The sequence below is a fragment of the Myxocyprinus asiaticus genome, chromosome 27 (assembly GCF_019703515.2).
Source record: "Myxocyprinus asiaticus isolate MX2 ecotype Aquarium Trade chromosome 27, UBuf_Myxa_2, whole genome shotgun sequence".
Taxonomy (NCBI): domain Eukaryota; kingdom Metazoa; phylum Chordata; class Actinopteri; order Cypriniformes; family Catostomidae; genus Myxocyprinus; species Myxocyprinus asiaticus.
This window is the reverse complement of record NC_059370.1, coordinates 32,964,492-32,980,570: the sequence shown is the minus strand read 5'-3', so window position 1 is coordinate 32,980,570 and position 16,079 is coordinate 32,964,492. Positions and strand designations below refer to the sequence as shown.

The 16,079-nt window shown below is 38.5% G+C and overlaps 1 protein-coding gene across 2 annotated transcripts in view; it reads left to right on the top strand.

Annotated features, from left to right (window-relative positions):
* Positions 1 to 16,079, top strand: part of LOC127417668 (kelch-like protein 4) — a 57,401-nt gene that overhangs the window by 17,316 nt on the left and 24,006 nt on the right. For both annotated transcript variants that reach the window (XM_051657803.1, XM_051657802.1), the window contains exons 2-8: positions 698 to 865; positions 3,930 to 4,066; positions 4,385 to 4,581; positions 11,249 to 11,461; positions 11,627 to 11,813; positions 12,045 to 12,269; positions 15,157 to 15,319. In XM_051657803.1, the coding sequence (XP_051513763.1) occupies positions 723 to 865; positions 3,930 to 4,066; positions 4,385 to 4,581; positions 11,249 to 11,461; positions 11,627 to 11,813; positions 12,045 to 12,269; positions 15,157 to 15,319 (1,265 nt within the window). In that variant the 5' untranslated portion in view covers positions 698 to 722. The remainder of the gene's footprint in view (positions 1 to 697; positions 866 to 3,929; positions 4,067 to 4,384; positions 4,582 to 11,248; positions 11,462 to 11,626; positions 11,814 to 12,044; positions 12,270 to 15,156; positions 15,320 to 16,079) is intronic.

The following is a 16,079-nucleotide window of genomic DNA, read 5'->3' as shown; positions in this document are numbered from 1 at the left end:
CAGTATTTCTAGGTCACTAACCAAATAAACGCATATGTGACATTGACTGTTAAATTCTTTGTACGAAAGGTCAGATTTCCATGCTTCCTATGAAGCATACTAGAAGCTCTTTGGAACATTATCAAATCATGCTGGGATAATAGGGATCATCAGGTATTGGACAAATTTGTGAAGTCCATGCCAAATCAAGTGCATAAAAAGCAAGACATTCAAACTACTAAGAAATTCTGAAAATGTAATTTTTTATTTTGTTTATTTAACTTTGCACTCAGTTTTAACATTGATAATATAATTTGTCAAACAAATTCATAAGTCATAAGTGGTCTCTGACTTTACGACTCCACTGTACCTATATAATACACATTTTGAGGCATATGTACACAAATGATGGAAATGTGAAACTATTAAAGTGTTCTCTAAACTCCACAGCTTGAATAGCACATGTATATTACTCAAGGTCCTCCACAATGTAAGCACATTTCTCCAACATGACCCATAGCTCAGTGGAAGTCTGAGGACCCCCTGAATTGAGGGGTCAATCGAGGTGAAAATAAAATGTCACAGGTGGACACAGCAGCTTTTGCAGGTGTTAGTTAAGTTCTCCTTGACACTCATCTGGATCAAATAGCCACATCAAACTGACAGAAGTGCACATTGCTCAGTCCCAACTTAATTCCGGTCTTCCTCTTTCCCACAGGTTGGCTGTGAGCAGTTTCTCTAGGATGAGCTCCAATTGTTCAGATGAGTTTTTCCAGGCCACAAACCATGCGGAACAGACCTTTCGAAAGATGGAGACCTATCTTCAGCACAAGCAGCTGTGTGATGTACTTTTGATAGCAGGAGATCAAAAGATCCCCGCCCACAGGTGAGTCTCCACTGGATCAAATCATCTTACTTTAAAATCTTCTTTCAGTTCTGCAAAAATAGACAGATGAACAGTACAAAATGGAATACTGTTTAAAATTCAGTGCATGCACTTTACAGAATCATTAGATCATCAAAAGAGACGTCTTTATAATATTCCTCATTAAGTTTTGCAGATTGAACTTTTAGCATACTAACTTAATGTTAGAATTAACCCCCAGTGACCCACAGTAGCAAAACTGCAACACGTTTAAACCAATTAAATAATACTCCAATTAAATAATTATTATTTTTCACTAAATATGGGTTAAAACTACATCCACACAACAACATGCAGCTCAGACTACAATTTGAATCGTTCAGCATGCCAAAGTCACACAATATGGTCTCCTGCCGACTAAAACGATTTCTGTTTCAATTCCAACATGTTTAGTTCTATTTGCAAAAGCATCTATATACATATACTATATAGTATCTACTGTATATATATATAGACTAATTTAAGTGTCAGAGGAGTCTAAGTTAAACATGTTCAAGTTTCAGCTGTCTAGTTTACTGGAAAGGCTCTTTTTAAAGGTTGGACCAACTTAATAGCGGGCCTGTAAATATGCATTTTATGTACTTTACTGGGGGTCAGTGATGTGCAATCTGTAGAAGTGTCAGAGGTCTGCTCTGAGATGTACATATAAAAATGTAAGCATACCAGCTTACTGCCATTTTTGCAAAGGTCAAAACAACTGCTGGAGGCCTATGAGTAAACATGCATATTCATGAACTAAACAAGGGTGTCAGTGAGATGTAGGAATACCCTTGGATCATTAAATTTTATTGGGCTGCTCTGACACAAATATAAACATTTCATCCTTCTAGCTTGCTGGTAAGCTGGAGAGGTCAAAAAGCATGTTACTTATATGCATACAGTGCATCCGGAATGTATTCACAGCGCTTCACTTTTTCCACATTTTGTTATGTTACATCCTTATTCCAAAATGGATTAAATTAATTATTTTCCTCAAAATTCTACAAACAATACCCCAAAATGACAACGTGAAAGAAGTTTGTTTGAAATATTTGCAAATTTATTAAAAATAAAAAACGAAAAAAATCACATGTACATAAGGATTCACAGCCTTTGCTCAATACTTTGTTGAAGCACCTTTGGCACCAATTACAGCCTCAAGTCTTTTTGAGTATGATGCTACAAGCTTGGCACACCTATTTTTGGGCAGTTTCTCCCATTCTTCTTTGCAGGACCTCTCAAGCTACATCAGGTTGGATGGGGAGCGTCGGTGCACAGCCATTTTCAGATCTCTCCAGAGATGTTCAATCGGGTTCAAGTCTGGGCTCTGGCTGGGCCACTCAGGGACATTCACAGAGTTGTCCCGTAGCCACTCTTTTGTTATCATGGCTGTGTGCTTAGGGTCATTGTCCTGTTGGAAGATGAACCTTGGCCCCAGTCTGAGGTCCAGAGCGCTCTGGAGCAGGTTTTCATCAAGGATGTCTCTGTACATTGCTGCATTCATCTTTCCCTTGATCCTGACTAGTCTCCCAGTTCCTGCCGCAGAAAAACATCCCCACAGCATGATGCTGCCACCACCATGCTTCACTGTAGGGATGGTATTGGCCAGGTGATGAGCGGTGCCTGGTTTCCTCCAGACATGACGCTTGCCATTCAGGCCAAAGAGTTCAATCTTTGTTTCTCATGGTCTGAGAGTCCTTCAGGTGCCTTTTGGCAAACTCCAGGCGGGCTGTCATGTGCCATTTACAGAGGAGTGGCTTCCGTCTGGCCACTCTACCATATAGGCCTGATTGGTGGAGTGCTGCAGAGATGGTTGTTCTTCTGGAAGTTTCTCCTCTCTCCACAAAGAAATGCTGGAGCTCTGTCAGAGTGACCATCGGGTTCTTGGTCACCTCCCTGACTAAGGCCCTTCTCCACCGATTGCTCAGTTTGGCCGGGCGATCAGCTCTAGGAAGAGTCCTGGTGGTTCCAAACTTCTTCCATTTACAGATGATGGAGGCCACTGTGCTCATTGGGAACTTCAATGTTGCAGAAATTTTTCTGTACCCTTCCCCAGATCTGTGCCTCGATACAATCCTGTCTCGGAGGTCTACAAACAATTCCTTGCACTTCATGGCTTGGTTTGTGCTCTGACATGCACTGTTAACTGTGGGACCTTATATAGACAGGTGTGTGCCTTTCCAAATCATGTCCAATCAACTGAATTTACCACAGGTGGACTCCAATCAAGTTGTAGAAACATCTCAAGGATGATCAGTGGAAACAGGATGCACCTGAGCTCAATTTTGAGTGTCATGGCAAAGACTGTGAATACTTATGTACATGTGATTTTTTTCGTTTTTTGTTTTTAATAAATTTGCAAAGATTTCAAACAAACTTCTTTTACGTTGTCATTATGGGGTATTGTTTGTAGAATTTTGAGGAAAATAATGAATTTAATCCATTTTGGAATAAGGCTGTAACATAACAAAATGTGGAAAAAGTGAAGCGCTGTGAATACTTTCCGGATGCACTGTAATTAGGACTGTGGTGAAATTTTTGCAAAGATGCAATTTTTTCAAAGTTTTCCCAATTTTATACCCACATATTTCAGTGGCTTTCTAAAAACACTTTAAAAAGAAAAGAACAAAAACATAATCAATATCAATGCTTTGGGTCTCTAAGGGTTAAAGCTTTAATTATACCTCTCTGTTAACTTTAAGGATGGATATTCAAATTTCAAAATGTTTCAAAACTGTCCTACATGAAGCAATGTATTTCAAACTATTGAGAGTGTGAACTCTCTCAACCACTGAATGTTTTGATGCTAATCTGCCAGAAAATTCTCCGTAGCCACAGTCTACTGCGCATCCCAGTTCGACACTGAGCTCAATCAACATCAACCCAGAGCTGCATGAAACAACCTGGTGAAAATAGCTAATACTGCGCTGAATTGAATGTTTTTGTAGCGGAGGAATTTTCCACGTACGCAACTCTTAAGAAGTTGTTCAGGTTTACAGTGAAGTATGCAGTTACATATATAAACGATTCGCACAATTATTTGCAGACTTGTCCTGAGTGCAGTGTCAGACTACTTTGCTGCCATGTTCACCAATGATGTGAGGGAGGCGAAACAAGAGGAAATTAAAATGGAGGGTGTTGATCCTGAGGCACTGAGAGCACTAGTTCAATTTGCATATACCGGTAAGAATCTACATTTCACTTGGGGGCCATTTACTTGTGCATTAGTAGTATACAGTGTAATACATAGAGCATTATAATGCCTATGTTCAGTTAACTGTTCGACTATGCAGAATCATTACCAGCAATCATTAGTGCCTTTTAGAATTTTCTGTTCTTTATTTCATTCTTTCTTTGTCACCTAATTATTTAACAATCAACAGTCTACACACTTCAAACATGAAATCAACACACATTGTATTTCTGGAATAATTCTGATGACCCTCTGTTTGTTTATCGAAAGGCTTCTTGCATATTCTATTCTTTTCTCCGAATGCACAGGAGTACTGGAGCTAAAAGAGGAGACAATTGAAAGTCTTTTAGCTGCTGCTTGTCTCCTCCAGCTCTCACAAGTCATTCAAGTTTGCTGCAGTTTTCTGATGAAACAACTGCACCCGTCCAACTGCCTGGGGATCCGTTCGTTTGCTGATGCTCATGGATGCATGGACCTTCTGAACGTTGCTCACAACTACACTATGGTAGGAACTAGCATATAAAGTAGCTCATAAAGCAATAATTAAAAGGACTGTCCGGTTTTCAATTTGTTTGATCCAGGATAAAACTATTTTCCTGCATATTAAAGACCCTATGAAGTCAGTATTGGAGTTCAACATCCCTTCCCCAGTATCACCTGCCTCTGACCAGCAATAGCAAGTAGCAAATCATGGTTCATGGCTGTGAAGTTAACTAAAGGCTATCAATATTTTTTTTTAAAAGGGACATGCTTTCAATATGCCTGCCCCAACTTCCTCTTTCAATAGCAAATACATCAACACAGCAAAGAAATTGGAACTCAGGAAGCCTTTTATTGGGTTTTTAAGAAAAGGAAATCCACACCACGGTTTGTCACCTCATCACTGACACAGAAAATTCCAATTTAATCCAATTCAAATGTACAAGATGTGACATTTTATCTCTCTGCATGTGACCAGGGTGTCCAAATGTCTTTGATGTGTGAGAAATGCAGCAAAAGCAGCTTTGGTTAAACCATGCCAATACATTAAGTATTCTCATGAGCCCAGGATCCACACAGTGCATTTGCTTAATGGGCATTTCTCTGTCCAAGTGCGGAAACAACTTAGGAAGATAGCTGTTATCTCCAAAAGGACATCTGTACAGGCTGTTTACACAGGGCTTTCCAGAGCAGATATGTTAATCTAATCTAAGGAACACAAGCAGGAGAATTTCCTGTTCAATCACTTCGATAATAAACATGCCGCTAACAAAGCTTCCTGCTTTGCTCTCCATAGTGTTCACATTAAAAACTTCAGTAGCACTTTATTTTTCAGTACTGTTCTACATTTACTTACTATATAGTTACAACAACTACAGTAATTACTAGGTACTAACCCTAAACCTAACCCCAAACCTAACCTTAACCCATATTAAGTAATTGTAGTTACTTAATATTGCTCAGTACTTCCCTGGGAAAGTACACAGCAAGTATGCTGAAAGTACTGTAAAATAAAGTGCAACCAAAACATCTATTTTGATAAACTTGTCTCATCATGACATGCTCTCCTTTTATGAAAGCTCACATTTACACTGGTTAGCTATTGATAGTTTTAGCAGCCCTGATGAAAAAAAGCAGCTTAAATTAGCTAAAGCTGGTTTTCTGGTATTAGTTGGTCTCCAAGGGTGTTTAGGCTGGTCTGGTTTGCTGGTTTTAGAGGGAGTTTGGGCACCTGCCACTTGGTCAGGCTGGGAGACCAGCTGGCTGATCAGCTAAACCAGCAGAATGCCAGCTTGGTCGTTGGGAGACCAGCTAGTCCAGCTCAAGACCAGCAATGACCAGTTTTTTTTCCAAGCAGGGAGACTAGAAGTCGATGCATTTTATTTTGAATTTAAAAGGCAGATGTTAAGTCTAAAGTCATAAGCAGCAAAGCCTTAGTAGAAGAAGAAACAAAGAGATAAATGCTAAGGAAAATGACATGTTTCATGAAGACAACACAAACACTGCTTTAGGTCATTTTCTCACCTCATGAATACATTACATTTGGAACAATCCATTATTTTCTCACATCTCCCTTTCCAATTTAATCCATTTAGATCAAATGGAGCCTTTTGCTCACACTAATGTTGCTGCAGGACGTGTTAGTCACTGTTCAGTTTAACACCCTCCCCTGAAATATATGCCCACAAGAGGCTTTTAAATTAAAGTTTGCAGTGAAACAGAATTAATGTATTCAATTAATTGCCAAGGTGCTTGTGATGGTAATTGCGAATAATTAATCTATATCAGTGTCACCAGAAGAAGTAGAGTTTAAAATCTATATTGAGGAGGGGCTTAAAATCATTTAATTATGTGTCTGAGCTAAGCTCCTAGTGCCCAAGCATGGCCTTAGCAGAGACTTTGCTATTTAGATCTGATTAATGATCAATAGGATGTTTACTACCCTTATTTGCACCAGAATCAATGGGGATTACTTCTGATGCACAAAGGAAACGCTGGAAGTGCCATACGTAATGAACAAGCTTGTTAAGAGAGATTTGTAGAACCCTGCAAAACGGTTTTATCAGAGGGCAACTATAAATGTCCTTGTGGATGCGGTGGAGCAGATCATTATATTGCTGAGATGAATTGCAAAGAAGACATATGTGAAATGCCAATTTTTTTTATTCTCCCTAATGCATCTTTACAGTTATGCTCAAAAGTTTGCATACCCTTGGAGAATTGGTAATATATGTACCATTTTTAAAGAAAACATGAGTGAGCAGGCAAAACACATTTCTTTTATTTCTTATGGGATTCATATTCAACTGTAGGTTATAACAGAATGGCACAGTCATAAAACAAAACATGGCAACAAAGAAAAAAATGAAATGACCCCTGTTCAAAAGTCTGCATACCCTTAGTTCTTAATACTGTGTATTGCCCCCTTTAGCATCAATGACAGAGTGCAGTCTTTTGTAATAGTTGTCTATGAGGCCCCAAATTCTTGCAGGTGGTATAGCTGCCCATTCATCTTGGCAAAATGCCTCCAGGTCAAGCAAAGTCTTTGGTCGTCTTGCATGAACTGCACGTTTGAGATCTCCCCAGAGTGGCTCGATGATATTAAGGTCAGGAGACTGTGATGGCCACTCCAGAACCTTCACCTTTTTCTGCTGTAACCACTGGAGGGTCAACTTGGCCTTGTACTTAGGGTCATTGTCGTACTGGAAAGTCCAAGAGTGTACCATGCGCAGCTTTCCTGCAGAAGAATGCAAATTGTCTGCCAGTATTTTCTGACAACAAGCTGCATTCATCTTGCCATCAATTTTCGCAAGATTCCCCATGCCTTTAGAACTGACACACCCCCAAAACACCAGTGAGCCACCACCATGCTTCACAGTGGGGATGGTATTCTTTTCACTATAGACCTTGTTGACACCTCTCCAAACAAAGCTCTATTTTGGTCTTGTCACTCCAAATGACAGTGTGCCAGAAGCTGTGAGGCGTGTCAAGGTGTTATCAGGGATTCTTTTTATGGCATTGGAGCAGTAAAGGCTTCTTTCTGGCAACTCGACTATGCAGCTAATTTTTGTTCAAGTATCATCGTATTGTGCTTCTTGAAACAACCACACCGTCTTTTTCCAGAGCAGCCTGTATTTCTCCTGAGGTTACCTGTGGGATTTTCTTTGTATCCCGAACAGTTCTTCTGGCAGTTGTGGCTGAATTCTTTCTTGGTCTACTTGACCTTGGCTTGGTATCAAGAGATCCCCGAATTTTCCACTTCTTAATAAGTGATTGATCAGTAATGACTGCCATTTTCAAGGCTTTGGATATCTTTAGTATCCTTTTCCATCTTTATAAAGTTCCATTACCTTGTTATGCAAGTAACTATTTATACACAGACACTAACTGCAATTTAAAAAGCCATAGGTGTGGGGAAATTAAACTTTAATTGCCATTTAAACCTGTGTGTGTCACCTTATGTGTCTGTAACAAGGCCAAATATTCAAGGGTATGTAAACTTTTGATCAGGGCCATTTGGGTGATTTCTGTTATCATTATGATTTAAAAAGGAGCCAGACAACTATATGATAATAAATGGCTTCATATAATCACTATCCTTAAATAAAAGACAGTTTTTTTGCATGATAAGTCATATTTTCAAAATCAATGCCAAAATTTCACAATTTCTGCCAGGGTACGCAAACTTTTGAGCACAACTGTATATATATATATATATATATATACGGGGGGATCAACACCGATCAGCCACAACATTAAAACCACCTGCCTTATATTGTGTAGGTCCCCCTCGTGCTGCCAAAACAGCGCCAACCCGCATCTCAGAATAGCATTCTGAGATGATATTCTTCTCACCACAATTGTACAGAGCGGTTATCTGAATTACCATAGACTTTGTCAGTTTGAACCAGTCTGGCCATTCTCTGTTGACCTCTCTTATCAACAAGGCATTTCCATCCACAGAACTGCCCCTCACTGGATGTTTTTTGTTTTTGGCACCATTTGGAGTAAATTCTAGACACTGTTTTTCTTGAAAATCCCAGGAGATCAGCAGTTACAGAAATACTCAAACCAGCCCATCTGGCACCAACAATCATGCCACGGTCCAAATCACTGAGATCACATTTTTTCCCATTCTGATGGTTGATGTGAACATGAACTGAAGCTCCTGACCCGTATCTGCATGATTTTATGCACTGCACTGCTGCCACACGATTGGCTGATTAGATAATCACATGGATGATTGTTGGTGCCAGACGGGCTGGTTAGAGTATTTCTGTAACTGGTGATCTCCTGGGATTTTCACACACAAAAGTCTCTAGAATTTACTCCGAATGTTGCCAAAAACAAAAAACATCCAGTAATGGGCAGTCCTGTGGATGGAAATGCCTTGTTGATGAGAGAGGTCAACAGAGAATGGCCAGACTGGTTCGAACTGACAAAGTCTACGGTAACTCAGATAACCGCTCTGTACAATTGTGGTGAGAAGAATATCATCTCAGAATGCTATTCTGAGATGCGGGTTGGCGCTGTTTTGGCGGCACGTGGGGGATCAACAAAATATTAGGCAGGTGATTTTAATGTTGTGGCTGATCGGTGTATACAGGTGCATCTCAATAAATTAGAATGTCGTGGAAAAGTTCATTTATTTCAGTAATTCAACTCAAATTGTGAAACTCGTGTATTAAATAAATTCAATGCACACAGACTGAAGTAGTTTAAGTCTTTGGTTCTTTTAACTGTGATGATTTTGGCTCACATTTAACAAAAACCCACCAATTCACTATCTCAAAAAATTAGAATATGGTGACATGCCAATCAGCTAATCAACTCAAAACACCTGCAAAGGTTTCCTGAGCCTTCAAAATTGTCTCTCAGTTTGGTTCACTAGGCTACACAATCATGGGGAAGACTGCTGATCTGACAGTTGTCCAGAAGACAATCATTGACACCCTTCACAAGGAGGGTAAGCCACAGACATTCATTGCCAAAGAAGCTGGCTGTTCACAGAGTGCTGTATCCAAGCATGTTAACAGAAAGTTGAGTGGAAGGAAAAAGTGTGGAAGAAAAAGATGCACAACCAACCGAGAGAACCGCAGCCTTATGATTGCCAAGAAAAATCGATCAAGAATTTGGGTGAACTTCACAAGGAATGGACTGAGGCTGGGGTCAAGGCATCAAGAGCCACCACACACAGATGTGTCAAGGAATTTGGCTACAGTTGTCGTATTCCTCTTGTTAAGCCACTCCTGAGCCAGAGACAACATCAGAGGCGTCTTACCTGGGCTAAGGAGAAGAAGAACTGGACTGTTGCCCAGTGGTCCAAAGTCCTCTTTTCAGATGAGAGCAAGTTTTGTATTTCATTTGGAAACCAAGGCCCTAGAGTCTGGAGGAAGGGTCGAGAAGCTCATAGCCCAAGTTGCTTGAAGTCCAGTATTAAGTTTCCACAGTCTGTGATGATTTGGGGTGCAATGTCATCTGCTGGTGTTGGTCCATTATGTTTTTTGAAAACCAAAGTCACTGCACCCGTTTACCAAGAAATTTTGGAGCACTTCATGCTTCCTTCTGCTGACCAGCTTTTTAAAGATGCTGATTTCATTTTCCAGCAGGATTTGGCACCTGCCAACACTGCCAAAAGCACCAAAAGTTGGTTAAATGACCATGGTGTTGGTGTGCTTGACTGGCCAGCAAACTCACCAGACCTGAACCCCATAGAGAATCTATGGGGTATTGTCAAGAGGAAAATAAGAAACAAGAGACCAAAAAATGCAGATGAGCTGAAGGCCACTGTCAAAGAAACCTGGGCTTCCATACCACCTCAGCAGTGCCACAAACTGATCACCTCCATGCCACGCCGAATTGAGGCAGTAATTAAAGCAAAAGGAGCCCCTGCCAAGTATTGAGTACATATACAGTAAATGAACATACTTTCCAGAAGGCCAACAATTCACTAAAAATGTTTTTTTTATTGGTTTTATGATGTATTCTAATTTTTTGAGATAGTGAATTGGTGGGTTTTTGTTAAATGTGAGCCAAAATCATCACAATTAAAAGAACCAAAGACTTAAACTACTTCAGTCTGTGTGCATTGAATTTATTTAATACATGAGTTTCACAATTTGAGTTGAATTACTGAAATAAATGAACTTTTCCATGACATTCTAATTTATTGAGATGCACCTGTATATCTGTTCTAATATGTTGTGTCAATACCATTGCTGAATTGGACAAGGAAGCAAGGAAATGTCACTTAAATAGTTATAGCTATAAAATATATCCAGCAACAAAATAATGGAGAAGAGATGAACCAGTCCTAGAAAAAATAATGGGAAAAACTGTCAACTCAGTTTTGCAGTTGTAGAAATGGAACTCCCACCTTTCAGTTAAAAAAGAGCTAGTTGTGTTTTTGGAAGTGTTTGCTTTCACTGGAATGCGCAAACACAGTAATTAGCATGATTGTATCTAAAAAAAGCTACATTTAAGATACCATTGTTGTCTGACACTTGTATACTTATTGCCTATATGTAGAAAAGCTACCCAGGGGCATTACCAAGATGGCCACAGAGTGAACTGACTTGCCTTTGATATAACTCAAGCTTCGTACCAATATTCCAAACAAATATAAAAACAATATGCCGCTTTACTTGCAGTTTATGCTTTTAGTAAACAGCTATAGTATGTTACTCTTTCAGGAACACTTTCTAGAAGTCATTCAGAATCAGGAATTCCTCTTGCTACCCACAACGGAAATCGTCAAGCTTTTGTCCAGCGATGACATCAATGTTCCAGATGAAGAAACTATTTTTCAAGCACTAATGATGTGGGTTCGCTATGATCTGCAGCACCGACAAAAGGATCTGGGAGTGTTGCTGGCATTTATCCGACTGCCCCTTTTGCCACCACAGGTTTGCCAATGACATGCATACAAGATTCTAGGACCCAGATCATTACTGATCCAATATCTAAATGTCTGCTAACATACAGTACAAGTTAAAGCATATGCTGTTCACTCAACACATGCACTGTTTGGTCCCTTCTTCTGTTGTCAATGCACTTTTTTTTTGCTTTAGCTTCTTGCTGATCTGGAAAACAATAAGATGTTTTCAGAAGACCTGGAATGCCAGAAGCTTCTAATGGAAGCCATGAAGTATCATCTTTTGCCAGAACGCCGCCCCATGCTACAGAGCCCAAGAACCAAACCACGGAAATCCACTGTTGGATCTCTCTATGCTGTAGGGGGGATGGATGCTTCAAAAGGTGCACCAATATTTAATGCTCTCCTGATACTATTCTTATAGTAACATCTCTCGTCGCCACAAATAGAAGTTTCATACTGTTCCTCACTGAAAAAAAAAGAAGGGTTCAGCTGAGTTAAGGTCTTTATCATATTTGATTTTGGCCCTGATAGGACAGTTTGACAGCTATTAGTCTAGCAGTATGCAACTGGCTCTACATGTAACAATAAACTGAGCCTCTGTCTGCTCCTAGGATCCACAACAATAGAGAAATATGACCTTCGCACAAACAGATGGAATCAGGTTGGCATCATGAATGGGCGAAGACTTCAGTTTGGGGTGGCAGTGATCGATAACAAACTCTATGTGGTTGGGGGAAGGGATGGCCTCAAGACCTCGAACATGGTGGAATGCTACAACCCAATGACTAAAGTCTGGTCCACTATGCCTCCAATGTCCACCCACAGACATGGATTAGGTGTGTTCTTTGAATGTTTCAGATGCTTGTTTACACAAGTCTCATTCTTTGAGCAATTTAAGCTTAAGTTACAAGGCCTTATTGCTTTTATAAAATCATAACCACATAATAAAAATGTTATTTTATGTAATAATATTTATTACAATGTTATATTTTTTAAAAGTAAAATCGTCAAATACCATCCTTCTGTTAGAAGATCTAAGGGGTGTCCCAATTTGCACGCTTCTGCACTATTCTATGCCATTTTGCAGTGTAAGTAGTTTGAGTAGTATGCTAACACTGAAAATGCAACAGAAAGAAATGTACTTCGAGTATCCGGATGATGTACTTCTTCAGCCGTCAAAACGGAGTGTGGAATGTAGGACACTTTATGCACTCAGCACTCACGGCTTGCTGTACATAGCGGAAGGGAGTTACCTGGCAGCAATGCTGGTCTGACAAAACAATTATAAATAATGGTGAATTTGGCAACAAGCGAAACTTCGGTGAAGATAGCCCCTTACAAATGTGAGTTGGATACTAATCATCCAACGCTGTGTGAATATGTACATTATTTGAAATATAAGTGTTGAACTGAGTTTGCTAATGCGCTAACACTAATGGCAACACATAATATGCGTTTGAAACCTCACTTCCATCAGCTGTTAAATGGTGAATGCTACTGTAAAGTAAAAAGCTGTTAAATGTCCCATTTGTAAATGTCCCAAATGTCCCAGTATAGTGCATCATTTAGGACACAGCTATAGTCCCTGACAGTAACCAGTAACAGAATGTTGCTATGCAAAAAAAAATAAATTTATAAATAAATAAAAAATCAGCTACGGGTGCTGCGCAGTCATACAAATAGTAGCTTGGTGAAGAGGTCAGAGCTGCACTTTATTGTGAACAAAGCACATTTATTGACCAATCAGCATCTAGGACCAGAACTATCCCTTTTATAATACACAGTAATTAGCATTATAAATCAAAATGAACTTGTTAAAGATAAGATGTGATCACTATTTTCTTAGAATGTGATCTACTTAAAAAAAGTATTATTTATTCCACATGGAATCATCACACAGCACATTCCACATGAACATTGCAAATCTGTTTTTTCACTTGGACAAGCCACTCATTCAAGCCAAATATCTTTACCTCAAAACATATCACCATGGCTAACAACAATACATTGCTAGAGAGAGAGAGAATAAAAGAAGAATTTTCTTGGAATATACTGCAGAACATTTTAGAAAATAAACCTGTACAGGGCTAGTCCTCATAAACAGGGTTGGGAGGGTTACTTTTGAAATGTATTCCACTACAGATTACAGAATACATGCTGTAAAATGTAATTTGTAACATATTTCGTTAGATTACTCAAGATCAGTAACGTATTCTAAATACTTTGGATTACTTCTTCAGCACTGGTAGATTTTTTCACTTGTTTTGACTATAAAATCTCTGCCAGTACAGTAAGACAAAATACACGTTAAAAATACGTTCTCTGAAAAACCTAAATATCTTATGCAGTGTTGTTTCTAAAACAAGATAAATCTAATTGATCTTGCTTTAAGGATTTTTAGATATTTTTACAGGAAAACAATAAAAAAACTATTATCAAGAATACGATTTTTGCCCTAATATCAAAGGTCTTACTAGAAAAAAAAAAAAGAGGAATTTTCTTGATAAAAAAAAATGATCGTGCCTGGTAATGTGCATGTAAAATGGCTAGAAATAGCATTTTAGCTTAGGTTTATTTCTATTTCTTGTGCTCCAAACTTACTTCAAAATTACTTCTCTGTCTGCTCGTATGAATGTAACACATCATAAGAAAGTGTTTCACTGCTGTTCAAATGCACTTTGGATCGCATCATTTATATGCAGAAATGTTTTCCATCTGAAAGGACTAAATATTAAATGAAACAAATGTCAATAAAATGCAAAGTAATCTCTTCATTAATCAAAATACTTTTTGAATGTAACTGTATTCTAATTACCAATGATTTAAATTATAACTGTAGTGGAATACAGTTACTTATATTTTGTATTTTAAATACGTATTCCCGTTACATGTATTCCGTTACTCCCCAAACCTGTTCATAAAGCATGATTACTATAGATGTGTAAAAAAAAAAAGAAAAAAAGATTGTCTTCAATGAGAAATTGAATTTTTGTGTCATAAAACAGAGGGATAACATATTGCTGTGTATCTGTTTCACTATGTGCACAAGAGCCATCTGGACATAATTGAAATTGTGAGCTTCAAACACTAGTGCCACAATAAATAACAATATAAAATAACAGGGTGGTCACATCAAAATCAAAACGATGCTGTGTAAATCAACAAAGACAATCTGAACACAAAAAGTTATATAAAATATATGGCAGGTAATTTAAACTCAGGGAGGGGAAAATGTACTGTACAATAACCCCATAAAACTGACACTCAAAGGTTGCTTATTGAGGTCTACAGAGTGCATTGCAATATCAGAACCAAAATGTCGGTCAGGAGACTATTTATATGTCAAGAGCTAAAAAGTGACAGCCAGAGATTTATAACAGAAACGCAAGGGACCTTTTCTGCAAATGGAGTAGCGAGATGCACTATGAATACGTAATGCTTACCATCTCGACTCAGGGCTCTTGTCCTTAGGGTCTGACCGGAAGAAATTTTTTTAACTCCTGTTATCTGGTCTAAAAGGAAGTCCTTTTGAAATTCATCTAAATTAATTCCATGGTATTGCCATTCAAATTCTGACATTTGCAAATTTCACTGCAACACAAAGATCCAGACAGACACTTGATATTAGATTGTGCCTGTGTATGATGTATAGTGTGTGTCACCAAAAGCACAGCCCAAAGTCTTTTCTCTTTTCTTATTTTATTTATTTGTTGGTTTGAGAAGGAATTGCGGTGCTGGAGGGCCCCATGTATGCAGTGGGAGGCCATGATGGATGGAGCTATCTGAACACAGTAGAAAGGTGGGACCCCCAGGCAAGGCAGTGGAATTATGTGGCCAGTATGTCCACCCCACGCAGTACTGTTGGAGTTACTGCTCTCAATGGAAAGTAAGGACAAACCACCATTATGTTTTTCTTTTATAGGGTTATTGCTGTCGCTACACAATTAAAAAATTTGTGACATCATAGAAAATTATTGTTTACAAAGCAATTATTTAAAAAATAACTAAAATGAACTCAGAATCAAATCAAATTCAGAAAGGGACTACTACACTATATCACCACTGTGGTATTGTAACATGGAATATGTAATATGTACATTGACTGTAAAATGTTTATAGATTGTTACATTTCTTAACATACTGTGAATACGAAAGTATTAATAGTAGAATATGGGTAGTTGATGCATAACATATCCAGCAACTTTTTTAATCAGCATCAAGATTTTATGTTAAAATTTATGTGAATGTATCCATAAAATGTGTTGCATAACTTTTTTAGGTGCTCTTACTTGTCACCATTTGTTTTAGGTTTTTGACTGTGATTCACCTTTTTGCCTTCACATTTTTAAATGATCTTACAGAGTGAGAAATGAATTTAAAAGTGCAAATGTCATTGGTTCTGAATTATGCCATTTTTTTCTCCTTGTGTCACATGCCGGCCATGTTTTATTTCAAAGGAGGATTTTGTTATTTAAAAAGTAACAACTATAACAGCATCTAAACTAATAATTCTTTGTGATATGGGTGGCACCAAATGACAAAAAAATCCTTTAAAAAACACCAGAGAAAAGTGATGTATGCAGGGCCTGAAAGAGTTAAAATGGTTTTATATACAGTATAGTTTGTCACACCGCAAGACATGCCAT